General features: G+C 53.4%; 4 protein-coding genes across 4 annotated transcripts; 3 read left to right on the top strand and 1 right to left on the bottom strand.

The window, feature by feature from the left end:
* Positions 1 to 20: 20 nt before the first annotated feature.
* AYO20_08966 (hypothetical protein) lies at positions 21 to 3065 on the top strand (the record flags this gene model as incomplete). Its single annotated transcript, XM_022647239.1, has 1 exon — positions 21 to 3065. One exon carries the CDS (start codon positions 21 to 23, stop codon positions 3063 to 3065), a length of 3045 nt encoding a protein of 1014 aa, XP_022496796.1.
* Positions 3066 to 3657: 592 nt separating this feature from the next.
* AYO20_08965 (hypothetical protein) lies at positions 3658 to 5376 on the top strand (the record flags this gene model as incomplete). Its single annotated transcript, XM_022647238.1, has 1 exon — positions 3658 to 5376. One exon carries the CDS (start codon positions 3658 to 3660, stop codon positions 5374 to 5376), a length of 1719 nt encoding a protein of 572 aa, XP_022496795.1.
* A 398-nt stretch (positions 5377 to 5774) lies between these two features.
* Positions 5775 to 7737, bottom strand: AYO20_08964 (hypothetical protein; the record flags this gene model as incomplete). Its single annotated transcript, XM_022647237.1, has 5 exons — positions 5775 to 6015; positions 6069 to 7025; positions 7084 to 7439; positions 7491 to 7625; positions 7678 to 7737. 5 exons carry the CDS (start codon positions 7735 to 7737, stop codon positions 5775 to 5777), a joined length of 1749 nt encoding a protein of 582 aa, XP_022496794.1.
* Positions 7738 to 9838: 2101 nt separating this feature from the next.
* Positions 9839 to 13515, top strand: AYO20_08963 (hypothetical protein; the record flags this gene model as incomplete). The annotated part of the gene is made up of 4 exons (XM_022647236.1): positions 9839 to 10694; positions 10747 to 12012; positions 12073 to 13325; positions 13384 to 13515. The coding sequence occupies 4 exons, from the start codon at positions 9839 to 9841 to the stop codon at positions 13513 to 13515; spliced, it is 3507 nt and encodes a 1168-aa protein (XP_022496793.1).
* Positions 13516 to 14707: the final 1192 nt, after the last annotated feature.

Genomic DNA, 14707 nt, shown 5'->3' with positions numbered 1-14707 from the left:
ACCCTCACAAAGTCTTCATAATGGCAATACCATCGCTGCCTCCATCTATGGTATCTGCCTATAAGCAATACAAGCAAGATACCGAGACCGTAGCAGGATGGCTAGCTGAGAAGTCGGCTCAAGCCGGCTACGCCTCAAACATCAAACAACCCAAACCTGCGGCAAAAGCCCGCAGGTCCGCTCAGGGCACTACCCACAAGGCTCAAAGATCCAAGACAATGAAGCCTGTATGCATTGTCAGAACTGCCGAGTTGGTGGAAATGGCCAAATGCATTGTCAAGCTGCGACCAAAGGTCATCCTTAGTCGATCCATCCAGGTCATCTGGGAACGCACAATCCGAACCAGGCGGGAATTCTCGAGGTGGTTTAGGAGCAAAGCGGCCACCAACGTTGTCCTCGATGAAAAGCACTCTCACTTTGCTTCACTTCTCGAGCTTGCCCTTGAAACGCTGAGGCCGTGCTACGAACTAGTCAAGGAGTCAAGGCCCACATCCCAGAAGAACGAGACCGACAAGGCAACACCCCACCCGCCAGTCAACAACATCTTCCAGCATCTGGAAGTCGAGGATTTACCCTCCGACGAAGAGGTGGATCAAGAAGACACAACCAATATCACCTGGACGGAAGCCAAGCCCGAGGGCCCTCGTGCTCAGATCGACTTTGACGACCCGGAGGCTGAATCCGAATTTCTATTCGCCATCTGGTCCTTCATGCAGGAAGTTTTCGCCGTACGGACCTACGTCGCGTCTACTTGGCAACTGTACGCCAGTGGAAACGTCGAATTGGTGCAGGTTGCCAGTATCACAAACCTGGCAGTCGACCTGGTCCGCAAAGCTGAAGCCGATTTGGAGGCCACCCTGCAGCGGCCCCCAGCATACCCTGCAGCGAGGTATCCAACCGGCTCTCTACCGTTTCTCATCTTCAAACTCCATGTTGTGCCCTCGTATCAATGCAAGATAGCTTGGGACGCAGACTTGCCGATGGTGTTTATCATCTGTGGGTGCTCAATATGTGACGTTCTTCTCTACATACCATGGGGGATGGCTAGGGCGTACATTCACATCCTCAAGGAGGAGCCGCCAACGTTCCCGAGCTTGAACAATGAGTTTCGCGTCCGCGTACCACCCTTTCCATCCACCAGGGTTTGTGATTCGTGGTTATATCACGCCCAGAATCCGAGTCAGAAAGCGAAGTCGGAGCTGTCCAGGATCTTACCTCACTTCTCCCTGCTCTCCCTAATGCTCCGGGGAAAGTTCATTGAGGATGAGATTCTGCACGCGGCCAGGCATATCCTTGAGAACCGCAACTGCCCCATCTGGGTCAGCTTGGCCCTACAAATTCAGCTTGACATTCAGAGAGTGGGCAAGACCAAGCCTATTCGCGCCTTTCAGGATCTGAACCAAGCCTACGACGTGATCAAACTTCGGGCCGAGGAGCACCAGAAGTGGTATGAGACACACGGCGTCGAAATACGCTGGAAATCATGGCACGACCATATTGACAGATTGCTCAATGAGTATGGGATATGGATCAAAGGCAAGATTTGCGGCAAGTCGGAGGGAAAAGAGGTGCTTGAAAGGGTCGACGCTGGATTGGAAGTTCCGCTGATGAAGGACTTCCCTGTCACCTGCGGCACGATGAAAACCGAACTACACTTGGAGTGGCACACTCTGGGCTTGGTGCTTGTCAACAGTACGCTTCAGGTCCCCATGCTCTGCCACCTTTATAATGCACTACGTATCGTGGCACCCCAATCCCCCGTCTGGCCCGACATGGAGCTTGTGATCCGCAACCAGTCCCCCGAGAAAATCTTCGTTGGTGGCCGCCCTGAAACGCTCGGTCAAGCGCGAAACAGGCTTCTGCTCAGCATTGGAATGTCTATAACAAGCCTAGCTAAAGATTCCCGCGGGCTTCGATTCAGAAAGAAGAATCCTGGAGTACGGCGATACGAACATTCACCCATTGCCAAAAATCTGTTTGTTCGTTGGCAGGGCCAAGAGACACGGAAGATCGACGAAGCGGCGCACCGGCTCCAGGAGCATCTTTTCAGTCGACGGTATTTCGAGGACCTTGAGCGCCATTACTATGTTGCAGCCGGCTCTCCAGCGCAGACTCAGCCTCAGAGGACGCTTTCAACACTGCGCACCAAGATGGTCCGCACTCTGGGGAGGCTGTCTGACAGTTTCGCGGCCGAGATGCCGGTGCTGATGTTTGACTATTTCTCCATGGAGCGCCGATGCTCCGCCGCCTTTGAACATCTCGCGCATGCTGTCTGGGTAATGGCAGATGGCGGTCTACCCTCTGTCACGCCGGTCGATCACCCTGCTGCCAACGCGATCGGACTCACAATCGACGTTTTCAATGAAGCTGTCAGTTTACAGATGATGATCCGCTGTCTCGACTCCCAGAAACGGGCTGTGAACAGAGCTCAAGGACCGGCAGCGGCAAAGCGTCTGAAGTCGATGGTGCCGCAGTTCCAGAATGAAAGTGACCAGGGGTACTTGAACGCTTTGACACACATGCGCAACGGCCGCATAGGTGAGGTACTTGGGAAATGTGCTGGTCTTTCTGAACATGCCGCAGCAGCTCGGGCTTTTGGACCGTTACGCAAATGGATTGAGAACCTTGTCAACGAACAGAAAGGTGACGCAGAGCTTGTGAAGTTGCGGAGAGTTGTCGGAACCAAGGACTATGGAATATGTCTCTTTCGCCCTTCAAGCTTGGAGGCATTGTATGGTCCCGGGAAAGAGCAATCGTGGGGGGGCATTGTGGTTGCTGAGAGCGTGATCGAAGAGGCAATGTTGCACAGAGCCGTCAACCCGGTCGTGTACTTGGGCGCCAGGCTCTTTCTCCATCAGGAAAAGATGACGTGCGGGACAGGTGCAGATTCTTATGAGAGCAGCGGCCTCAAGGCCGGCGATGTCAAAGACCTCGAGCGAGAGATCACCGAACATTGGTTCAATGGGGATCCCAACGAATGGGAGGGACATGGCCAGACGGAGAAAGAAGATTGGGAGAAATGGGAAGGGATCTACGGCAGAGAAGGCCGACTTGCGAAAAAGTGACCTTGTATGGTACAGTCAACGACCGTGCACGGATCAGCCTGTTGTTGCAACTGGATTGAAGACGAGAAATGAAAAATGAAAAATGAAAGGTATGAAGCTGGAGATGGAGATGGCATCTGCAGTGTGCAAGCACGGCATTGATGTTGTGTTAGAAGGCAGTGATGCTTACGGTGGTATAGAGGGAGCATATTGACTTTGAGACAGTATCAATTGTATGTATGTATTTGTAGTAGGTACCCATGTATACACAAGAGATTCAGAAGCAAGAAACTCACGCCTTGTGACTATCATTGTGTATGCGCCCTTTCGGCTGGGCGGGACCGGACACGGCCGTTTCCAATCGTCCGATATACGCATATCCCGAGTATGTACCTTAGCTTACCTCGGAACATGTTGTGAGTCCTTGCGTACCTACCGTTGGTTCTAAGTAATCACGGAATCCCAATCCCAGCGGCAGCGGTAGCGGCGCGGATATCCACGGCGTGTCACCAAATCCCAACGACATGGATGGATTTGATTCATAAAAAGAGAGACTTCTAGCCAACCCCTCGTCCAACCCCAGGTACCCCAGCCAGCCGCCAGCCAGCCAACCATGGACAGAAGACACTTCAGCACCGTCGACGGCCTCACACATCTCTGGACCACGCTGGGTCTTCCACCCAAAGCCCTCGGTTCCGTCCGCCTCCCAGACGCCGACGCCGTGGGTCTCCCCTCGTCGTTCAAGATCGGGAACCTGGCGCAGTCGTCCATCGCGCTGACGGCTCTGCTTGCGGCGCTGATCCACACGTCCCAGCGGAATCGACGTGCCGAGAACGAGAACGACAATGCCAATGACGAGGATAACGACACGGCAGTCCCAACGATCACAGTCCCCCTGCACCACGCCGTGATCGAGTTCCGATCCGAGCGATTCCACACGATCGCGGGCTCCCATCCGGGTGGCGGACGACCGCACAGCGCCGTCGGCGGCCTCCACCGCACCTCGGACGGGTGGGTGCGTGTGCACGACATTTTCCCGCACCACCGCGCGAGGGCGCTCGAGGTCCTGGGCTGCGGTGCGGACGCTGACCGAGATGCCGTGGCCGCCGCCACGGGCAGGTGGCGGTGCGTGGATCTGGAGAATACGGCGCTCGAGGCGGGCGCGGTGGTCGCCGCCCTGAGGAGTTACGAGCAGTGGGATGTGCTTCCCCATGCGAAGGCGATTAGGGATTTTCCTATTCAGATCAGGAAGATCGTTAGTGACGACGACTGTCACGCTGGTGGTGGTGGTGGTGGTGGTGATGGTGATGATGACGGCAGTCCAGGAGGATGGCAGGAAAGGATGTCCCAGGACAGCGGTGAAGCCAAAGCCCTTCACGGCGTCCGAGTCCTCGAGATGAGTCGAGTCATCGCCGCCCCCGTGGCCGGACGAACACTGGCCGCGCATGGCGCCGACGTGCTCTGGGTCACCAGCCCCGGCCTGCCCGACCTCCCCGTCATCGACCGCGACACAGCACGGGGCAAACGCACCGCGAGTTTGGACCTCGACCTCGACGCCAAAGCCGACAACCCCTCCCACGCCTCTGCGCCTGCGCGGGAGAATCACGAAAGCGACAGCGCAAGCGACAAGGAGATATTACTCTCGCTCCTGGACGACGCCGACGTCTTCCTCCAGGGCTACCGCCCAGGCAGTCTCGCAGGGCGCGGCCTGTCGATCGACGCCCTCATCGCGCGACGCAGACAAAAGGGCATACGACGCGGCATCGTCTGCGCGAATCTCTCGGCCTACGGGGCCGACGGGCCCTGGCGTGCCCGGCGCGGCTTCGACTCGCTCGTCCAGACGTGCTCAGGCATGAATGTGTCGGAGGCCGAACACTTTTCCTCCGGGAGGGACGATGCCAGCTCTACTACTACTACTGGCACTGCTCCTTACAATGCCGGTGTCGGTACCTCTGGTGCGGGTGGCGCTGCGCGCCCAATGCCCTGTCAAGCCCTGGACCACGCATCGGGCTACTTCCTCGCCGCGGGGATCATGGCCGCGCTGTACCGCCAGTCCCGACCCGGCTGTTCTGGCTGCTCGTACGAAGTCAGCGTCAGCCTGGCCGGCACGATGAAATACCTGCGCAGCCTGGGCCAGTACCCGGGCAACACTGGGTTCCTGTGCCCCGACTACGCGACCATGCAGGACGTGCCCGCCGAGCACCTCGAGGAGCGCATGTCCGGGTTCGGGCTGCTCAAGGCCGTCAAGCATTCGGCCACCATCGACGGCGTGCCCGTGGGGTGGGACGTTATGCCGAATCCATTGGGGTCTGATGAGCCTCGATGGCTTTGATATTTTAGCGAGGCCACCCGGATCGGGCTCAACCATGACTATTATCATACAGCGAGACCGCACAGGACCATAACGTCCTGACCAAGCTGCCGCGTGTTCCAAAGGAAACCTATCTGTATAGTCGCGAGATGGGGGTCTAAGTTCCTGCAGAGAAAGAAACAGTCCTTCCTCCACTAGACACAAAGACTGCCACTTGTCACCAACAAATAGATATCCCTTCTCAGAAAGTGCCATGTCGTTTATTCTCTCAGCTACCTTGCCGATTCCACCGCTACCCAAGACCGGGGTCGACAACTCACCCCCCTACTCAACATATTGATGTCTTTCTCATCACCAACTCAAACACCCATCGCAACACCTCATAGGCCCCATTCCACTCTGCCAGCCTCCTCGAGAGCTCAGTCAGCCGAAGACGGTTGCTTCCGCACAAAGGTATGCTTGATAATATCACCTTCCCACATGTGCGACATCCATTCCCCAATGCCATACTTTTCAGGAGCTCTCCGAACTCCTCGGCCACCTCCACCGATGATCAGGTTGCCTGGACGGTATGTCGGATCGGCCTGCATGCGCCGGATCACTGAGATATGGATTTGGGCATCATCTGGTATATCCCGAGTCTCTCCCATGGGAAGTGGCCTTGGTCCATGATTAGCGATTCGTTCGAAAGCTTTGCAGGCTTCACAACATACCAGCGAATAGCTTTCCATTTACCATCTTGCAAGTCCATTCTTCGAAACGGAAGATATTCCATCATTTTCCAAAAAGACACAGTCCCATGAGGCAGCCCCCCATTATACTTCAGACAATCGTGGATTGTGGCATCCGTGTAGCAACTTTCCAAGGTTTGGTGGAAGGAATTGCGCGTAGTGGTGTCCTCAATTTTCTCGCCGAATTCGTCCACTGCATGGGGCGAACAGCCTAAACGAGCCATCTTGCTGTGACAAGTCAGCTTCTGAGTCGGATCAATACAGGCGTTAGAACCATCAAAGCAATACCCAGGGTCAAATTTCAGCCCCGCGCTCTCAGCTTCATGGACCATCCACACCAACGGCGTATGGCTGAGCATCCAGTGTTCTTTATCTCCCTTTTCCCATCCTCCGCCAATATCTCCATGGCCACCCGCAAACCAGACTTCTTGCACATCTTGAGGTCGATTGGGTTGTGACCATCGACGTCTAGCGTGCTTTCGAGGTGATTTTGCTCTTTCCCGGAGATGTTCAGTAGAAGGAGAATGCATTGGAGCAGCGAGACTTTCGGAGGAGCTCTGTGAGGCAAGCTCGGCTCCTGGGACTGCAAGTTGGCCGCCTGATGAGGTGGTCAATGTAATCTTCGGACCTCCCTGTGCCGCATGCTCCGCGTGGTTTTCCTCCGCTAGCGCCTTCTCGTTCATTTGCAAAAGGTCGGACTCATAGCGACGTATGTGATGGCGTCCGTGGTCCTCGGTTTGATTCTGTACTCCACTGACCAGGTCTTGACGGAACTTTGCCCGCCTTTCGTCGATCGACACGGCGTGCCTTATCACCTTTGCCGACGAACGAGCAGTGTAAGGAAACTTGCTTCGTTGCATCCAGGCCGATTCGAATCTTGGCACCGAGTTGACTGTGTCGAACAAACCAAGAAACCGAATTCGCCGAACTGGCCTGCTGCTGTCGAGGGTGTCAGAAGGTGCGGGCTGAGGTTCCGATGGTGCTGGATAAGGCTTACAATGTTTCCCTGAATCCCCGCATAAATTCATACTGCTCCTCCTCATCTTTTTTGGCCTGGTCGCTGCCATCATTCTTTCTGGCAGCCCATTTGGCGTAAGTCTTCCAAGCAAACCTGATGAGCTCTTCATTGCCAGCGGCTAGCAAACCGATGTGATCTAACATCTCGGCAAGGAAACGAGCTGTGTAGGCTCCACGGCTGAACCCGAAGAAGTACAAGTCATCTTCGCAGCTGTAGTAGCGCATGAGGAACTTGTAGCCGCCCATTACATGGTCTGCAAATGATGTGCCGACAGCCTCATCTTTGGTTTTCAAGTACCATGATCGGATACGGCCCAATGTCGAGGTAGTTTGAATCTACCTGGTGAGCATTTCATTCATTCCAATGGGGAATCTACTGCCACTCACTGAATGAGAACTGACATATGTCCCAATGCCTGGCTGGTAGAAGGTATACATGTTCACATCGGTACGGTCAAGCATCCTGTAGAGTTTTAGGATGTTGCTGTCTGTGTCCTTCCCACTGAACTTGTTGCCCGTGCCCTTGAGAAGTTGTCAGTGGACGCCATCAAAGGTGGAAACTTGGTGGACAGACATCGAAACACAGGACAAAAACATTCTTCTGTCGTGTTTGGCTTGGTTCTGGGACGGCCATCGAGAGCGACAACTCAGAGCATGCGAAGATAAGAATGACTAAAGATATCCGGTGCCACGAAGACCGCAGCGACAAGAATGCGAATCGTCAACACGTCGAGCACACAAGAGTGAAGTCGCTGCAGACCAAGTTTATGAAGAGAAGCAGCCACATCCCGCACCCTGAGCATGTGCGCCTTGTTTAACCGTGTGGCCCTTTCCGAGCACAAAAGAGGCAGGGTTCTTTTCCTTCACGGCAGTGGCTGTCATGCACGTTGATCCGGCACAGCATCTTCACCTACAGCGAGGAGTTTGCGTCTCACCGCCAAGTATCCATGCAGAATTTGGTAATGATGGTCGACACCTCCGTTATTTCTGCCGGGTAACTTCCGTAACAGCAAGGTGACAGGGTGCACGGACACATGGAAATCTCATGAAGATGTGCAAAATGGTTGAGGACTCGAATGACCTGCAAGACTCCTGGGCTCCATCCTCTGAATGTTTGGTGGATGAAAGAGGGGAGGTAACACAACTTTTTCAAACATGCAGGTATCCCTTGCTGTGACGGAGGCGTCTCCGAGGACGATCATTCGCTTGCGTAGTGGGTGGGACCGTGTGACTATTTCTCTCTGATGGAGGGATCAATGGATCGTCGCTCGATAGGTATTCGGCACATCCTAAACAGGTGTCAACATGGATGACACTGCTGTCTTGGTGAGGCAGACACAGCAGACTAAACTGCATGCGGAGGGGGACTTTGTACAGAACCAGACAGGTGACCGACCATCTTTGCCTTACGAGGTTCATGTCGCTCCATAGATTGGTAGTCCAGACCTGCGATCGGCGTTCAAATAACAGGCGAAAAGATAGTCGAAGTGGTTCTCCATCATCGTCGCTTGATGGTCAAGGCGAAGGGGAACCGGGGGGAGGTTGGCCTTAGCAACTTGGTTGGCCTTAAGGGGAGCGGATCCTCCAAGCCCCGGTCCGGTCCGATCTAATTCGACCGGAGCCTCAAGCAAACTCTACCAAACTCCACTCACTCTTTGTTTCCCCCTCCTTTCCTCGTTTCCCACTGCTACAACTACTACTCGTACTGTGTGCGCATGTCCGGGTAAAAGGTACGAGTACACCACGTACAGGACTTTGTGACCGCTATCAGCCCGCCCTTGGCCATCCTCTGTACTACCACATACCTTGGTTCTTCGTGCGTTGATTGATCCACAAGGCACAGACAACACAGGAATTGTACGCCACCAGTGGCATTTGACGTAAAACAGAAAGCCCCCTATCCCACCAGTGCCAACATCTTTGAAAGCTTTCCCCGCCCGAGCTCCAGAAAGGCCCCGAAAGATCTGCCTCAGTGGCTCCGGATAACTCAATGAGAGGCACACCGACTATCAAGTCTCCGAGCTTGACAGTGAGGTCGAAAAGAAGGGCCACCCTGACCGCTGGGGGGACGTTGAGTTGAGCCCCGACACCGAGGTCCTGATCGACTGAGGGCGCCGCGATGTCGACAGAGCTATCCACTTGACAGCTCAGCGACAGTGAGGCACTACTCCACAAGGGAAAGGGTCCTCTTGAATACCAAATGACAACAGCCTTGGAGTTGATGAACAATTACCTTGGCAGACTGCGCCAACCTGACTCTGGCTGAGCTCATAGGAAGATGGTCCTTCGAGACGGCTGTCATTTGAGCTCAGGCTGGGTGGATCGATCAACACTGTATCACGGACTGAAACTGGCAGGGTCACCGGTGACTCTTGACAGCTTGCCCCGCATTGGGCGTGAAGATGCATGAAAAGCAACTGCAGATGGAAGTGGCACATGCAGCATCACCATCTCATCCGAGCTCTTCTCCACCATTCCGAAGACAAGGCATGTAATTTCTTTGCTCTCAAACACCGCTGGGCGCAGATCGCACCTGAACTTACTCGAACTAACATGTTTGTCGCCGATTCGCCGTGGACATGGAGGTCGAGTCCTCTTGGTCCGCGAGCTCGAATCTTGGAGCTTCTTGAGATCTTTCTCAGGATACTTCTTCTTCCTGCTCTCTGCCTCTGCTCCGTCAGGTCTATTTCTCTTCACAACTGAATACAGCCCTTCGAAAACAACGGACTCAAGCAATGCCACTATTAAGAAGGCTTTCTTCCAGCTTCAAAAAGAACAAGAGTGCAAAGGCCAATGGCGTCAACGGTACTCTTGCTCCTGTCGACGAGGCTAAGGCTCCGGCTCCTTTTGTGAATGGTGACCAAGTGAATGGCACAAGTTCACATGGTGCCTCGATCGGCCAAAGCCTTGAGAAGACGAAGGACGTTCGACGGCCCTCGGCACCCACATTGGCAACCACCTCTAATCCCCCAGAGCCGCCAGTGAGAGATGACGACAATACCGTAGCAACTCGAAAGGATGTCGACAATGTCTTTACCCAATTTGCAGCACTCATCCACGCGTCGCAGCGTCCTCTTCCCACCCAGTCAGGCGACGGCCAATACCTGGAGAAAGAGGAGCCGACAGGGTTCTGGAATGATCTGAAACACTTGGGATTCAAAGACGCAGAGACAGCCTTGCACCTGGTCCAGGACAAACTCAGTGGAGGTCCAGTGGACGACCGAAAAATGCACATGGAAGAGGTTATGCAGCTGGTCGCCGCCCTTCCTGATAGCTCCGCCAATCGAGTCAAACTGACAAGTTCACTTGTGGACCTGCTTTGGAATTCCCTGCAACACCCGCCTCTATCTTACCTGGGGGACGGCTACCAATACCGTTCAGCAGATGGATCAAACAACTCGTATATCTTTCCAAAACTGGGTGCAGCGAATACTCCCTATGCACGTTCGGTGCAGCCCAAGATTGCCCAACCAGGCGCATTGCCTGATCCGGGTCTCTTGTTTGATTCGATTTTGGCGAGAGAAGAATTTAAGCCTCATCCTAACAACGTTTCAAGCATATTCTTCAATTGGGCTTCGCTGATCATTCATGGTATGCTGCTTTCTCAGACTGTTTGAATCCCGAGCGCTCTGACTTGTCCTAGATCTTTTCCAAACCGATCACCATGATTACAGCAACAGCAAAACTTCCAGCTATCTAGACCTGTCGATCTTGTATGGCGATACCCAAGAAGATCAGGATATGATGCGGACGTTCGAGAACGGCAGGATCAAGCCAGACTGCTTCGCGGAGGAAAGACTACTGGCATTCCCACCATCTTGTGGTGTGATGCTCATCATGCTGAACCGTTTCCACAATTATGTCGTCGAACAGTTGGCTTTGATCAACGAGAATGGTCGCTTCACACAGCCCTCTGCTAAGCTATCCGGAGACGCGGCAAAGGCAGCTTGGAAGAAGTACGACAACGATCTCTTCCAGACGGGCCGTCTCGTTACTTGTGGACTCTATATCTCGGTCACACTCAATGATTACCTTCGCACTATTGTCAACTTGAACAGAACAAACAGCACTTGGACCTTGGACCCGCGGTTGCACAAACCGAAGACCTTCGGAGACGATGGCACCCCTCGAGGAGTTGGCAACCAAGTGAGCGCCGAGTTCAGTCTCTCTTACCGTTGGCATTCTTGCATCGGTCAGATGGATGAAGCCTGGACGGAGAAAGTCTACTATGAGCTCTTTGGGAAGAAGCCAGACGACGTTTCGCTCCAAGAACTGATGATCGGATTGGCGAAATACGACCATGATCTACCAAAGGATCCACTTCAGCGTCCCTTCGCCCATCTCAAAAGGGACGCACACGGTAAGTTTGACGATGGGGAACTTGCCAAAATCATGCAAGCCGGCGTTGAAGAGGTCGCCGGTGCATTTGGTGCCCGAAACATTCCCAAATCCCTTCGAGCCATCACCATCCTTGGTATTCGGCAGTCCCGAGCCTGGAATCTGTGTACCCTCAATGAGTACAGAAAATTCTTTGGTCTAAAGACATACGACACATTTGAGGAAGTTAATCCAGACCCTTATGTGGCCGAACAGCTGAAACACCTATATGAGCATCCTGATTTTATCGAGCTTTACCCTGGCCTTGCTGTCGAAGAGTACAAGAAGCCGATGGTGCCAGGGGTAGGGATTTGCCCTACACATACCATCTCACGTGTAGTGCTCTCCGACGCTGTTTCCTTGGTCCGTGGCGACAGATTCTACACCATTGACTACACTCCGAAGAACCTCACCAACTGGGGATTCAACGAGGCTGCCTCTGATACCAGTGTCAATCAGGGTTGCGTATTTTACAAGCTTATCTTGAGAGCACTGCCGAATCATTTCAAGCCAAACAGCATTTATGCTCACTGTGAGTAGGAGACGGGCAATGTCTCTGGAGTAACCGAGTAACAGCGCTAACATCAACTAGATCCCATGACAATTCCAAGCGAAAATGCCAAAATCATGAAGAATCTCGGTCGTTTTGAGGACTACGACTGGAGCACTCCCGAATTTATTCCTCCTCGCGTGACCTTGACTTCTTACGAGAGTGCCAAATATCTCCTAGAGCGCCCTCAAGACTACAAGGTCATGTGGAACGATGGCTTGGGATTCTGTATGGGTAAGGGAGGTGAGAGGTTCTGTCTCGGAGGGGACACGATTTTCCACCGGAAGCAGCGCCAGACAATGGAACAACTCATCTATCGAGACAAATGGCACGAGCATATCAAGCGCTTCTACGAGTACATCACACTCCGGCTTCTTCACGAGAAAACCTGCAAGATTGCCGGCATCAATCAGGTTGACATTACGCGAGACGTCGGCAACCTTGCACACGTCCACTTTGCCGCCAACATGTTCGATCTGCCTCTCAAGACTGCGGAGAACCCCCGGGGCATTTTCTCGGAGCAGGAGTTGTGGATGGCCATGAGCGTGATATTCACTGCCATCTTCTTCGACTTTGAACCTACAAAATCCTTTCCGCTCCGGATGGTGGGAAGGAAGTTGTCAAACTTACTCGGGAAGCTGATTGAAGCCAACATCAAATCTGTGACAGCGACTTCCTTCGCTGCAAAGTTCTTCGACGGTTGGAGAGAGAATGAGAATACTCTCGCAGACTACGGTATCCACATGATTCGTCGACTGAGCGAGACCGGAATGAGCACTTATGATATGGCCTTCAGCCAGATCTTGCCGACAGCCTGTGCACAGGTGCCGAACCAATCTCAGGTCTTCACGCAGATCATAGACTACTATCTGAGCGAAGAGGGTCTCAAGCATCTTCCAGACATTCAACGTCTCGCAAAAATTGACAACAAGGAATCCGACAACCAACTACTCCATTACGTCAACGAAGGGATTCGGTTGAACGGCACCTTTGGTAGCTACCGACGCAGCCAAGTCAACCATACTTTCCACGACGATGGAAGACAAGTCACCGTGAAGCCTGGCGATAAGGTCTTTTGTGGCTTTGTGAAGGCTGCGAGAGATCCAAAGATCTTCCCGAACCCGGACGAGGTCCGTCTTGATAGACCGCTGGAGTCATATATCCACTACGGCATCGGCGAGCATGCTTGTCTCGGCAAGGACGCCAGTATGGTGGCATTGACTGCCATGTTAAGGACGGTGGGCAAACTAGAGAATCTGCGACGGGCTCCCGGACCACAAGGACAGCTGAAGAAGGTGAGTTTGACAGTTGGCATGGATGTCGCGACTGGAAAGGTACTGACTGTTCTCATAGGTTCCACGCGAGGGAGGATTCTATGTCTACATGCGCGAAGACCATGGCTCATACTTTGTGTTCCCATGCACACTCAAAGTCCACTACGATGGCACACTGCCTCCGTTGCCAAACCCTAAGGCTGAACGTTGAAAGGTGCCTGAATCCATATCGAGACGTGGGAAAGGAGGTCCGGTGGTGACGGATGAATACTCATGAGTAACAACGGGGGGAGAATCAAGGGTGGACTTGTCGATCAATATCAACTGGCTGAGGCTCAAGCAAAGGCCGACATCAAGGGGATGTTGATCCTGCTGACAGGTGAATGTCACTTTTTGATAGTATAATGCCCGATATGATCTACAAGGACGTGTATCTTTTATTGTTTTGGGCACAGTTTTACAATGTGCCTATGTTGGCGGTATCCAGGTATCAACAGGGCTTTGAATGTGTAGTAAGAAATGGCAGAAGTGGTTGAAGTATTGTATCTTGCCCACCATATCACCGGCCTTCATAGAGTTGGTAGTCACCCATAGTGAGCGCTATACTAGGGCTTCCCTCACTCAACTACTGTACTCGGTATTATGGCTACTTTGATATTCTGCCAGACATAGGGATTCTCTATCGCGAGTCGGGGGGCATTTCATCTCTCCTGGTCTCTGCTCCCCTTCATCAAGTTACAAGGTCAAATCAGCGGACAACAATTGGCACTGACTCCAGCCCTCGACAGCTGGGCCCTTTCGTTGATGCTGGATCGAAATACTACCTTGCCTCCTCCTCCTCCAATCGAGATCCCAACATCAGGCCTCCCGTGCGCTTGACATGGCTCCGCAGTCCAGGGTCATACTCGCAGCCACGCTTGACCCTTGGCACGAAAGCCCACCCTAGCATCTGCTGGACGCTGATCAGGTTGATGGTTTCGGGACATGAACCTTCTGTAAGGTGCCTAGGAGGAGGTCCCAGGGAGCATGAGAGTTTGAGGGCCACTGCAACGACGGGAGCAATAGATCGAGACCGCAGGCCCGTTTCCACCCCAGAAGGACGAGTTCTGCGGAGGCAGCAAGGGGTCACTGCTGGAATGCCCCGTGTCTGATATCAGTATACGGATATCCGATGGTCTTGTTAAGAGTATGGGACGATCAACATCCGGCAATCCAATGACTGAACATGTGTTACCAGCCGTCAGGCTGCTTTGCCTTCCAACGAAAAAACAGCCAGCCACCAACCAGCCAGGCCAGCCTTGATGCAGATCATCAGCCTCGTTGTAACTGCTGAAGCCCATGACGTCTCTTGTGCTACCCTCATTCCGTCATAGGTTGAGGTTATGGACCGAGATCAAGATGGT

This window comes from Fonsecaea nubica (assembly GCF_001646965.1).
Source record: "Fonsecaea nubica strain CBS 269.64 chromosome Unknown Scaff77, whole genome shotgun sequence".
NCBI classification, from domain to species: Eukaryota; Fungi; Ascomycota; class Eurotiomycetes; order Chaetothyriales; family Herpotrichiellaceae; genus Fonsecaea; species Fonsecaea nubica.
Note: the sequence above shows the minus strand (reverse complement) of the source record. Positions and strands in the feature narration are given on the sequence as shown.